Source organism: Stegastes partitus, unplaced genomic scaffold, assembly GCF_000690725.1.
Source record: "Stegastes partitus isolate 25-593 unplaced genomic scaffold, Stegastes_partitus-1.0.2 Scaffold1381, whole genome shotgun sequence".
In the NCBI taxonomy this organism is placed as follows: domain Eukaryota; kingdom Metazoa; phylum Chordata; class Actinopteri; family Pomacentridae; genus Stegastes; species Stegastes partitus.
This window is the reverse complement of record NW_007579112.1, coordinates 2,811-15,407: the sequence shown is the minus strand read 5'-3', so window position 1 is coordinate 15,407 and position 12,597 is coordinate 2,811. Positions and strand designations below refer to the sequence as shown.

Here is a 12,597-nt window from a genome sequence, read left to right as displayed (position 1 = left end):
GGATCAGCTGCATGTTGTGTCCTGTTCACTGTGTTCTTCAGGTAACTCAGGTTTGTCTGCTTTATGCAAATGAGCTTGTGGGTGACGCTCCAGAACACGACATGGGACGTTTCACTACACAATGAACTGAAAGATCCTGTGGACACACAGTGGGAGGCAGCTTGGATCAGAGTGTGGCTGTTTGTCCATTAAAATGTCAAGTCAATAGACTCAGTTAATATGAGGGAGTGACATCAGGGTTCAGTTACTGTGTGACCTTGTGGCCGAGTGGTGGGTGCAAGAAAAAAAACAACTTTTTTTCGAAAAAAAAAAAAAAAAGAACAACTTTAAAAATAATAAAAGACAACGCCACCTAGTGAGGGACTAGGACCCATTTAAAAACAAGATTCAGATCCAGGGGTGAGCGGTGTAATAAAACCAGAGATTAAAATGTCCAACAGAATTTATTACAATTTAAAAAAAGAATAAAATATTGAGATGAGTCAGGTGTCCAGATACGTGGAATCTCAGCCTCGTCACAATCCGCTCTGCTTCCGGTCCGGCCCTCACGCCTTCTGAGGGAGAGTAAAACAGTCGCTGTCAACACTCAGAAGCTTGGATCAACAGGTTCTGGTTCAGGAGTGCATGCAGGAGAGTAAAATAAAAAAAATTAGCACTTAGCTGAGAGGAGGGGGGTTGCCTGACGTTCCCCCTCCAATGCTCCACAACGCGTCTGCTGGCTCGACCCTCTGCTGCTCTCCATGTGTTCTTGGTCCGTCAGCTGCTCTGGCTCCGTCCTCGCGCTCTCCTGTCTGCTCGTCCTTCTCTGCACGTCTTCTCTCTTGTGTCCACCGGCTGTGCCCTGTTATCTTGATTGCGCTTTCGGGGCCATCGCTGCAATCTAGGTGCAGGTGTGCTCAGTGTCCAGGTCGGTGGGGATGCTCGGTAGTGGGCGTGGCCAACATAAAGTAAACTCAAGGCTGTAAATCAAACAAAACTCAAAATACATGCAACAAACTCAACCAAATGGCAAACAAAGCATGCAAATACAAACACAAAGACCACATTCCCACAACCTCACTGATCAGGGCAGGTATCAGCACCTTCATCTCACCTGGTCTGCACAACACAACGAACAGCACAGACAGCAACAGCTGATCCCTCTGCAAGTTGTGCCCTGATTGGCTGAAGTCTCACTTCCTGTTTATCTACCTGACCATGGATCCACAGCGGCTGCTCTCCCTGATCCTGCTCTTCTTATCTCTGCAACAAAAAGGTACGAAATCAGCCAAAGACCATGTGCGTTTTCTCTGCACTTGTAAACTGAGTGATTTCAGTATGAATCAGGTTTGAACTGAATGAAACATGAAGCAGGTCAGTGGTTGTTCTCTGATGGCTGAGAGCAGGTTATGAAGGTTAAACTCCTCCCAAGCTTGAACTTGGATTGTTGCTCTCTAAGACATGAACCCTTCATAGAATAATGTGTTAAACATTTGAGATGTTTGCTAGATCTATTGTGCTGTTTTTGACAGGGAGGACTGCAGATGATGATTACTTCCACATCCTGATGACATGTCAGTTTGTGGAGCGGGGCTCACAGACCGATGTTAACTACGGCATTCAGTATCAGTACAACGGACGTCTGCAGGCACAGTACAACAGCTCGACAGAGACCGTGGTTGGATTCACACGATATGGACAAACGTTCGCAGGCGAGGTTAATAAAGATCCAGACTACCTTCGGATCAGAAAATATGAAGAGGACTTCTACTGCAAAATCCTTGCTGCTCAGCTGTACGGAGGCATCCAGGGAAAAGCAGGTAATCCAGTCCACCTGTCAGGTCACAGACATCTCAGATGTTGTTCCAGGGATCTGCTGAAGCCACTGCTGCTTTTGTGACACCTGGAACGATGTTCTTTTTGTTTATGTATATATTGTACATGTATTTACACTTTATGCAGTTGATCAAGCAGAAGCTCCCAGTTATTTGGTTCAGACATAATTACACCATCCAGTAGGGGGCAGTACATAGAGGTGGGTAGTGAGATTACTGCCAGGTAGAAGAAGTTGTGTTCTTCGGTGTGTTGTTATTGCCGTGGGTGTGAGATGTTGGAGCGCGAAAAGTGAAGTGTGTGTGCCCGCTGTTGCACCGACAGCTTGTTTGTGTTACCAGTCCTGCCGGTGAAGTAATAAAAGTGAGCTCGTGTTTCTACACCATACTGTCGTGGTCTGAGTGGTGTAACACTTTCACCTTCCATATCTTTTCTAGATCCTCTCTCAGCTCTTGGTGTCTGTTGAGCTTCTTCTGGTGTCACTTGGGGTTGCTGCATCTGTCACTGCTGCCTTCTTCTGCTGTTTGTCAGTCTGGTTGATTAGCCTCCACCAGTTAATCAGTCTGGATTTGGACACAGGATCTTGGCTCAGTCGTTCTCCGGTTCTCTCAGTGTGCAGGATGGTTTTCTTTGCAGTCTAAATCTGGACCATGTTGTGCAGCTGCTGACTGTGTTTCCTTCTGCAGTTCCTCCAGTCAGCAGGATGAGGTCTGACCGAAGTGGAGACTCGGAGCTTCTGGTCTGCAGTTCCTACAACTTTTACCCCCCACAGATCAGACAGACTTGGCTGAAGGACGGCGTCGTCATGGCCGACCCTCCAGTTTCCATGGTTACAGAGATGCCTGGTGGAGCGTGGCGTTACCAGGTTCACTCCCACCTGAAGGTCAGCCCGGCCTCAGGAAACTTCACCTGCATGGTGGAGCACATCAGCCTGCCGACGCCTCAGCTGCTGGAACCAAGTGGGTTTGTTAAAGTTCTCATCTGTAGGACCAGCGTCCAGTAGAACCATTACAGTCACAAAGTAAAGGCCTCCTCTGATGTGATTATGAATTATGAATTAGTTACCGACTGTTAAATTAGTTGGTAACTGTTCTAATAACTGATCAGTCAGTCTGAGTAACTCACACTCAGCTCTCTGTGTTTGACCGTTCTGAACAGCAATGAGGAATCTCAAACTGAATTCATGTTTTTATATCCAGATCTGAGCCACTGGGCTCCTCTGAGAATCAAGCATCACATTCAACCACTAGAGCTGCATGTGTCTGTCCAGGAATCCAAGTAAAGAACCAGAATCTGAATCAAGAAATATGAACGTGCTTTACTAGTGCTGCTAGTTTTCTGTAAAACAATAAATTAGAAAACTCATGGATAACCATAGTAATTATATTCTATCATTAAGAGCATCATGTGGGTTGGAGAGCTTCTCCATGCTGGTGTGTTAGCCGCTACAGACACATGAGTCCTGGTTTAGGTGGCTACCAATGCTGTTCATGTGGACCAGCTGTGGCGTCATCCTGACACTAGGTGGAGGTCTAGCACACTGGTTGATCTCTGGATAGACGACAGCAGGAGCTTCCAGGAGCTTTGTGGCCCGTTGTTGGGGTTATTTTATGGTTTCTAGAACTTTCTTCACCAAACTTGATCTGAGGTTTATTTCTGCTGAGATCCGTCAGCATCCAGCAGAACTTGACGTGTGTCCACCTCAACCAGCTCAACACAGCGACGGGCTGGACAACCACATGTCTGTTTCTGAGTGCAGACATGAAGGACTGAACTAAACAGCAGCATCTTCAGAGTCACAGTCAGCTCTGCCAGTAGACCTGATGTAGCTTCTGGCTTCCACTGTCTGTAATCAGCGCTTGTGTCTCTGCAGAGCGGCCTGAGTCCAACACCGGGCCGATGGTTCTGGGGGGCGTCTTTCTCGGACTGGGACTGCTGGTTCTGCTGCTCTCTACTGGATTTTACTGGAGAAAGACTCGCAGCACAAACAGCAGCAGGTCGGAGGTTTCTGCATGCGATGCCTGAGTAAGGTCCACGTTTCACAGGTTCATACAGCAGCAGTCGGCGCTGTGGAGACACTCACCGGCTTGTCTTTGTTTCTCACATTTCTGCAGTGAAGAACAGAACCGAGGACGCTGACGTGATGGCAGCAGCTGAGGTCAACATCAGTCACATGTTCCTGCAGAGGGAGCGCCACCAGAACCGGACCCTAGGCTGACCTCGGTCCTGACCGTCAGACTATAACTACACCGACATGCACCTCGCTCATCGTTACTTTTATGATCAGAACCTTCTTCTCTACCGTTCATCCTACAGATCAACAAAATGACGTTTTTAATACTTTTTAACAGTTCACTGTTAGTTCATGAATGTTTTGTTCAGTTACAGATGATCTAGAAACAAATCACAGAATGTCCACATCAAAATCTGTTTGAATCTGTTTTAATTTGTTCTTTTACAACATGTGACTGTTTTACTGAATTTAAATAAACCAACATATAACTATTTTACAGAAATTTGCATTTTTGAACAAACAAAACATTTTGTGGTTTCTGAATGTTCCCGTGTTTCACCAACATATTTTAACCACTTCATTTATTCTATTTATTATTTTACAGTACTTTAACTTGCATATAAACTGTTTATTTTTGTGCAACATTTTCACATTCATGTGTCGACTGTAATCCCGACCTCGCCGTCTGGCCACAGGCACTTTGGATCAGCGCCTGGTTTCCCCGTAAAGCCTCGCTCAGCAGATCTGACGTTCCTGAGAATCCTCATTCAGCCTGACAGCCAGCAGGGACTATGAAGGCAGCACGGCCTGTTGGCTGGACAGTAAACCACCTCGGGCACAGTTTGGATCAGCTGATGGAACGAACAGGAGACAGAAGGGCTTCAGGATGTTCCTCTGCACCGAGGAACCGCCCACAACAACTTCTGTCTCCTGTGGTTCTACATTTATTCATCAGCTGCTTTTGTCTCAAACAAACACACAATCAGCATTTACACAACTTTTAGAGGAGGAATCAGAACCAGACGACATCAGAACAGGGAGTGAACTGTAGCTGCAGCCACGAGGCCTCCTGGACAGATCACTGACAGCAAAGGTCCTGTGACAGCGCTCAGCAGGTCGCATCAGAGGCTAACGGTGTTCTATCACAGAGGGAAAGCCGCCAACAGATCCAAATCATTCTTTCTGAGCAGGTCTTAATAACGCTACCCCCCCATCCCCCCATCCCCCCCTCCCCCCATCCCCCACTCCCCCCCAGCCGGTCCAGGCAGATGGCCTCCTTCCCTCAGCCTGGTTCTGTCGGAGGTGTTTTCCTCTCTTGGGGGGTTTTGGTTCGTTCCCACCAGCCGCCTGCTCAGAGGAAGTCCAGAGGCTGCTCTGGACCGCTGGTTCTCTGTTGTAGCCTGTGAGGTCTGAACCTGACTGTGTTCAGGCTGTGAGGTGACGTGTTCAGATAACACTGAATTAAATAAAAGCCCCTTCAGCAGAACCAGGTCCAGGGAGGCAGACGTCTGCCCCGGCCGGCCTCTTGAGGCTGAAGGCGGGTAATAGAAAGTTTATCTGCTCAGCAGGAACAGCTCTGTTTCATGGTGAAGGTCATGTGATGTGATCAAAAGCTGTCGCACAAACAAATGGATCTGAGATTTATCAGGAGTCTCCAAGGTCAGAGCAGTTTGATAAGAGCTGCGTCCATCTGTTGGGTCTTTATCATCGTGTTTTATGTGGGATCAGTGATGAGAATCTCTGCTGTGATCTGTGTGATGATTAGCTGCTGACCTTTGAAGCTTCTATCAGCCTGATAACAGCCGGACTGCTGCACCTGAGCTGTAAAACACACCTGAGATCAGACTCACCAACGCTTCTCTGCCGGATCTCTGAGGCTCTACATTCTGCAGGTGAGTAACATCAAGTATTTAACCGAATGATTTAAAGAAGACAGAGACAAAAGTATGTGGACGCTTTGGGATCAACTCCATATTAATCATAATACACAATTATATTCAGCTGTCCACATACTTTTGACCATGTGGATGCAGATCAGCACATTTCTTTGTGTATCAGTTTCTGTTGGTACAGAATATGGACAAAAATAAGTGGACACCCATCACTACACTGCATGTACATGTAACCCGAGACCGTCTACACACTTTGGACATAGAGTGTGTTTATGTAAACAACATAATTCACATGTATTAGGGAAGACAAAGTTACAGAAGTATATGGACACTTTAGGATATTTCTATATTAATCACAATATGCAGAAACAGTCAGCTGTCCACATACTTTTGGCCAGGTAGGGTACTGCTTGATTTCAACTTCTACAGTGATTACAGTATTGTAATCAGATTACTTCTACGAGTAGAGTTTTGTCTCTGATGTCAGATTACAAACCACCAGTTCAGATTCACATGTTAAACTCAGGCTCTACGTTTCTCTGGAAAACACCTCAAAGGGTTCTGGTGGACTCAGACCAGGACTCACACTGTCCAGGTCCTGGTTCCGCTTGGTTCTGGTGTAGAAGCTCTTGATGATGTTGTTCTCTGGATGTTCTCCTGCTGGAATGTTCCTCTTCTTCATCTGGTCAGCCAGTATCCTGGTTCATCCTCAGACATTCATGGAGCTTCTAGAAACGTCATCAACACCTTCTGCCCTCATGCAGCCCCACATCATGATGCTGCCACCTCCGTGCTTCACTGTCAGGACCATGATCCACTGTGGTGGTCCTGGTCAGGTTCACACCAAACATCTGGACTCCATGTGAGCCCAACACATTGATCTCCATCTGACCAGAGGATGTTCTCCAGCATCCATCAGGCTTCTGTTCATGTTCTCTGGTGAACTTTGATGTGGAAGTTTAGCTGTGAGCAGCAGCCAGGTTTAGTTCTGCTCCTCCGTCCATAGAGGCTGATGTTCTGAAGTGTCCTTCACACTGTGTGAGCTTCACACTAACTCTGGTCTCCATTGATCAGCCCTGTGCCAAGTCTGAAGCAGCTGCCTTTGTCTGGTGTCCACAGCTCCATAGTGACAGTAGTTGACTGTCCGTGGAGTCATTGTAGGAGGACGACCACTGCAGCCCTGATCAGTGCTGCTGTGGCTCCTTCTGGACCTCCTGGTTCCTGCTCACACTGGGCTGCACTGGGTTCTAGCTGCTCACTGATCTTCTGGATCCTTTTCCATCTTTGTCCAGTCTCTCAGTCAGATGTTTCTCCTCCTCTGTTCAGGTCTTCTCCATGTGGAGCCATGATGCAGACATAGATAGACACAGTCCAGAGGTCCAGAACTGAGAAGGTTCTGCTGCTCTGTAGAACCATGTTCATGCAGCTGGACTCACTTTGGTGGCTTTGAATTTCATGTCAGGAGCCTGAAGTTTCAGTATCGTCTGATTGTTCATCACTTTGGTGATCGACTCAGAAATGAAGCCGTTGTTTCGAAGTGATTCAGTTCAGGATCGTTTAACATTTACGATATATTTACAGGTTAGATTACATTTTCAGACCTAAATGAGACGATTCGTTTGTCTTTATTGTTGTTTTCTCTGTCGTGTCGTGTTTCCCAAAACAAGCACGAAATATGTGACGACTCCAAAAAAAGATAAAATATCTTTAATTTCAAAATAGTTTGTAAAGTCGAATAAAGAAAAAAGTCTTTAAGGAATCAGACTTTCTGGCTTTTATCAAACTACCTGCAGCTTATTTTTGTGAACACAAAACAGAACAGAAGCAGCTGAGACCGAAGCGATCGAGTGATGGAACGTAACCAAACCGAGTCCAAACAGAACACGCTTCTGTCCACATGTCGGTTCTGACTCTGTTCCTTCACTGTTCCTCTCAGACATCATGGGCAGGAAGTCTTCGTGTTGTGGAGCTACAGCTCTGGAGGTGACGCTCGCCATCCTCTTCATCGCCATGACGATTGTCTGTGCGACGCTCATCGCACTGATGGTGACCCGGACGACTCACACAGGTGAATTAATACGCTGCTGAAAGTAGTCCCAACACATGGTCTCCTGTTTACTGGACAGTACCAGGACTTTACATGTGAGGAGTTCAGAAAAATACAGAACAAATCCAGATTTATACTTAATAATCCAAAAGAACCTGTTTCTGACAGTTACATGCAAAACTGTAACTAAAACTCTAATTAACTGATTCAGAAAAACCTTTTACGTTACAGACATCGTCTTGGTGGCTGACACAATGTTGTTCCATTAAATTAATGTTATGTGTAATTTAAACTCAGATGTCTGCATTAGTAGATTTTGACCTAAGCTCAGCTTGAGGTGATTTATTGAAATTAGCTTGATAACTGAATGTTTCTTCCCCTTTAGTGTCCTCCTTCATTATAACACACGTCCATCATTTCTGAACAGTGGACTCAGAGTTTATTCTGCAGCTGCTGATACAGTTGATGGAATATGTTGTTCCGACGCTAATGCTAATGCTAATGCTAATATATTAATTACTATTTAGAAGAGAAATCTGTCAATCTGTCCAAACAGTTCAACAAACTGCTGGATAAAAATCATAAAGTTTCATCTGATAAATCTGCTCAGGTGACTTTTCACGTTTATTGATGAATCACTGGGAATTCAAAGTTGTTTGTTTGTGTTTTCAATATTTAGTTATCTGGTGTCGACACAGCTGCAGTTCATTATAAGAAATTACCAACAACTTTGTCGTTGTAGGAATTAACTTCTTTTTTGTCAAAGTAAAACTCATGTTCAAAATTATGGTAGTTTAGAACAAAAAATCCTTTTAAAAAACGCGGAAAACCTCGTTGGAACAACTTAACTATTAGCTGTGTTTCTGGTGCCAATCAATAAAGAATTAAAAAACAAACAAATAAACAAACAAAAAGCTCTGATTGTAGTGAAAGAGCTGGTTACTTTAACTTAATGTAGTTTGTTGGTTGAACATAATTTAGCTAGAAGTTGTCTGAACTCTGAACTTCTGCATTATTTAGTTGAGACTAAACATTCGTTTGTACTTTATTTGGAGTAAATGTTTGAGGAACCGAACGAAGATCATTTATATGAAACCTTCCTCCAAAACATCACATAGTCCCAGTTTTCCAGCAGCAGTAAAGTCTAAATGAATCATTAATCAGTTTTTAATGTCTGATTATCATGATGCAGCTGAAATCAACCAAAAACCTCCTTTAACTGACTGAACACTGACTGCAGCAGTTTGTTTCTTTAAATAATCAGTTTCCTGTTTGTGTCCTTCAGATCCAGAACCAACGGCTCCTCCTCCTTCTCCTCCTCCTCAGAACACTCCCTACCTGATCGGAGTGGGCCGAGCTGACTGCACTGGACCTGCAGCCGACATCCCGCTGGTCAGAAACACAACACTCACTTTAATTACCAACACAAGGTTACACAGGGTTAGTCAGTGTCAGTTCAGACGTGGATCAGCGTTTGTTCTCAGGACGACCCAACATGAACTTTATCTGCTGCTGATCCGCAGGAATCAAACTCTGCTGACTGTGTTTGACTCACAATCTTTATGACTGAAATCTGACAAACTGACAGTCACCATGACTGTCTGTAGCAGCAGCTAGCACACATGCTAACAACACACATGCTGACACAAACACACAGGTGAACAACACACACATGCTAACAACACACATGGTAACAACAAACATACAGGCTAATAACATACACAAGCTAACAAAACACACATACTAACAACACACATGCTAACAGCACATGTGCTAACAACAAACACACAGAACAAACAGATGCTATGCACTGTAATTTCATTATTTTTTTCCAGCTGGTTTATTATTACATTTATGCTGTTTTATTTTGTTAAAAAAAATGGAATATTTTATGAATACATTTTCAAAAAACATTTTTCAGATTTTTGTTTTTCAATGATTGTATTTTTTTCTGGACATATTAATTAATTCCAGATATTCTATTAATGACTTCCAAGTATTTCCATTCATGTTGGGACCGTCCAGCTGTCTCATCATGCTGCTGTCTGTGCAGATGGGTTATGCCAACACTCAGCAGAAGGCTGCAGGGATTCACACTCGCCTCTACAGCAGGGCCTTCATCATCGACGACGGCACCAGAAGAGTCGTGTTTGTTACTGCAGACGTTGGGATGATCTCACAGAGACTCAGGCTGGAGGTGAACACACACACACGCCCTGAAGCAGCGTTTCTGCTTGTTTTGATGAAACAACAATCAGACACAACACTTTCTTTACACACACATTCACCTGTCACCTGTCACCTGTCCACTTGGCAAACAGATCAAACCTCACCAGAAGGTTTTAGACTTGATTTAAAGCCTCACCAAGAGGGACCAGAGGAAAGTCCCCGGTTGGTAATGAGGACCACTTTGGTGAGTGTGTGTGACAACGTGATGGCCACAGTTAGACCCAAGTACACACACTCACACTCACACACACACACACTCACACACACACACACTCACACACACACACACGCACACACACCTGCGTCTTTACCAGAAACACCTGTAAAACCCAGTCTCTCCATTTTCAGTTTCTGCTGTCAGACAGGTGATAATCCGACACATCCAGGTAGACATGATGATCTGGCCCAATCACAGGCCTGAGAAGTAACTCGGCCAGAATCTGGAGCCTGTAGCGGCCTGGTTCTGGAGCTGAGACTGGGCCGACAGGAGTAAAGACTGCAGCTGGACGAGGACGCAGCAAATGCTTCATGAGTTCAACCAATCAGCTGTGAGAACCACAGCAGCCAGTCAGAAGTTCATACACTGGAAGAGGAACTTCTGATTGGCTTGAAAACATCTTGAAAGAGGTTCTGTAGTCCAGGAAGTGTGGGGGCGGAGCCTGCAGGGCCGAACTCTGCTGATTGGTTGCTGCGTTTTAAGAGTCTGTGCAGTTCAGCTGCACATCAGTACCGTCTGTGGACTCATTTATCTGAAGGAACCTTTCAGGTCCTTGCAGGAAGTTCCAGGACCTTTAAATGGAAATGAGCTCCGACGTGAGAACCTGGTTCTGGTACAAACGTATGTGTGTGTTCAGGTTCTGCAGGCGCTGCAGGAGAAGTACGGGGATCAGTACCGGCAGGATAACGTGGTTCTGAGTGGAACTCACACCCACTGTGGGCCCGGAGGGTACTTCCAGTACACCCTGTTCATGATCAGCAGCAGCGGGTACATCAAGGCCTCGGTCCAGCCGCTGGTCAACGGCATCGTCAAGGTGAGTCAGAGGTCCGATTAACACGGTCACCTGCAGCACCGTCAAGCATCGCAGGAATCCATAAAACAGAACCTCCTCAGAACATCTGGTTCTGTACCTGCAGCACCTTTATCCACTGACCAGAGTTCTACCTTCAGACTGTGAATGTTCCAGAGGTCCAGGTCCTTCAAGTCCACAGAGGAGGGTCCAGATTGATCACTTTAATGGACTTTTTCCATCATTTCTGAGCCTCAGAACTTCATCAGTACAGCAGATAGACACATGACATTTAGGAGGAAGAACACATCTGGGTTCTGGTAGAACCTGACACCAGATCAGTTCTACATCCATCCAGGTGTCTCAGTCTGAACACTGGACCTGGGCGGCTGCTTCATGTGTCAGTAACGGGATGCTTGTTTCCAGAGTATAGACCGAGCCCACCAGAACATGAGGCCCGGCCGGATCTACAGGAACCGAGGAGAACTGGACCACAGCAGCATCAACAGAAGTCCTCACTCCTACATGAACAACCCCGAGGACGAGAGACTCAGGTGAGCACAGACAGACAGACAGACGGACAGACGGACGGACGGACAGACAGACAGACAGACAGACAGACAGACAGACGGACAGACGGACGGACAGACAGACAGACAGACAGACAGACGGACGGACAGACGGACAGACAGACGGACAGACAGACAGTTGGACACATTCAGGATGACTGCAGAGCTTTTCTCGATCATTCAGCATCACTGACGTGTTTGTCAGCGAAATACTTCAGTTACTAGTTACTGCTGGTACAGAGATGGTGTTGATCAGTCTGGTATTGATCGGTTCTGTTACTGATTGGTTCTGTTACTGATTGGTTCTGTTATTGATCGGTTCTGTTACTGTTCAGGTATAAGGACAACACTGATAAACAGGTGTTGGTGCTGAAGTTCACAGATCTGGACGGAGACGGGATCGGTATGCTCAGGTAAGACCAGGAGACCAGAACCACAAGAACCTGCAACATTATTGATTATTATCAGAATTGCACATTTCTGATACTTTGATCCATTTTTGAGACGCGTGTCAGTGCCTCTGACTTTCTGTCATTGTCTCAGATGTTGAATCAATATAGTTCAGTTACAGTTAGATATAAATAACTATATATGCAGTTACATATAACTATATATGTAGTTATATATAGTTATATGTAATTATATATAGTTCAGCCACTTTTTATATTTCTTAAACAGTTTCTACAAATTGTGTTAAATATCTATTTTTTAATATTTTATAAACAATCTTCAGAACATTTCATTAATATTTTGTACACATTGCATTAATGTTGTTCAGGTGTTTTATTAATGTTCCCTCAGAGTTTCAGGACTACCTTAGCGACAGAAGCCAGTAACCGATAAGTCCTTTGTTCCTCTTGATGCTGCAGCTGGTTCGCTGTCCACGCCGTCAGCATGAACTACACCAATCGCCTGGTGAGCAGCGACAACATGGGCTACGCCTCCTACCTGCTGGAGCAGGACAAGAACCCTGGAGAGCTGCCTGGACAGGTGAGAGCTGCCTGGACAGGTGAGAGCTACCTGGACA

At 45.3% G+C, this 12,597-nt stretch overlaps 2 protein-coding genes across 3 annotated transcripts in view; both read left to right on the top strand.

The window, feature by feature from the left end:
* Positions 1 to 1,185: 1,185 nt before the first annotated feature.
* LOC103370158 (HLA class II histocompatibility antigen, DQ beta 1 chain-like) lies at positions 1,186 to 4,286 on the top strand. Of its 2 annotated transcripts, none has more exons than XM_008299108.1 (5): positions 1,186 to 1,255; positions 1,512 to 1,799; positions 2,499 to 2,771; positions 3,686 to 3,809; positions 3,927 to 4,286. In XM_008299108.1, the coding sequence occupies exons 1-5, from the start codon at positions 1,198 to 1,200 to the stop codon at positions 3,949 to 3,951; spliced, it is 768 nt and encodes a 255-aa protein (XP_008297330.1). In that variant the 5' UTR covers positions 1,186 to 1,197; the 3' UTR covers positions 3,952 to 4,286. The 2 variants fall into 2 exon arrangements, with proteins under 2 accessions (XP_008297330.1, XP_008297329.1); XM_008299107.1 differs by having other exon boundaries at positions 3,686 to 3,837.
* Positions 4,287 to 7,659: 3,373 nt separating this feature from the next.
* Positions 7,660 to 12,597, top strand: part of asah2 (N-acylsphingosine amidohydrolase 2) — a 7,503-nt gene continuing 2,565 nt past the window's right edge. The window contains exons 1-7 of the mRNA XM_008299106.1: positions 7,660 to 7,786; positions 9,051 to 9,157; positions 9,819 to 9,962; positions 10,849 to 11,025; positions 11,428 to 11,555; positions 11,906 to 11,983; positions 12,440 to 12,569. Coding sequence (XP_008297328.1) covers positions 7,660 to 7,786; positions 9,051 to 9,157; positions 9,819 to 9,962; positions 10,849 to 11,025; positions 11,428 to 11,555; positions 11,906 to 11,983; positions 12,440 to 12,569 — 891 coding nt within the window. The remainder of the gene's footprint in view (positions 7,787 to 9,050; positions 9,158 to 9,818; positions 9,963 to 10,848; positions 11,026 to 11,427; positions 11,556 to 11,905; positions 11,984 to 12,439; positions 12,570 to 12,597) is intronic.

Excerpts from the sequence above, each read along its gene's own strand:
- LOC103370158 (XM_008299107.1), top strand. The coding sequence starts at position 1,198 with ATGGATCCACAGCGGCTGCTCTCCCTGATCCTGCTCTTCTTATCTCTG. Across the intron at positions 1,256-1,511 it reads CTTATCTCTGCAACAAAAAG|GGAGGACTGCAGATGATGAT; the intron begins GTACGAAATCAG and ends TGTTTTTGACAG. Across the intron at positions 1,800-2,498 it reads AGGCATCCAGGGAAAAGCAG|TTCCTCCAGTCAGCAGGATG; the intron begins GTAATCCAGTCC and ends TTCCTTCTGCAG.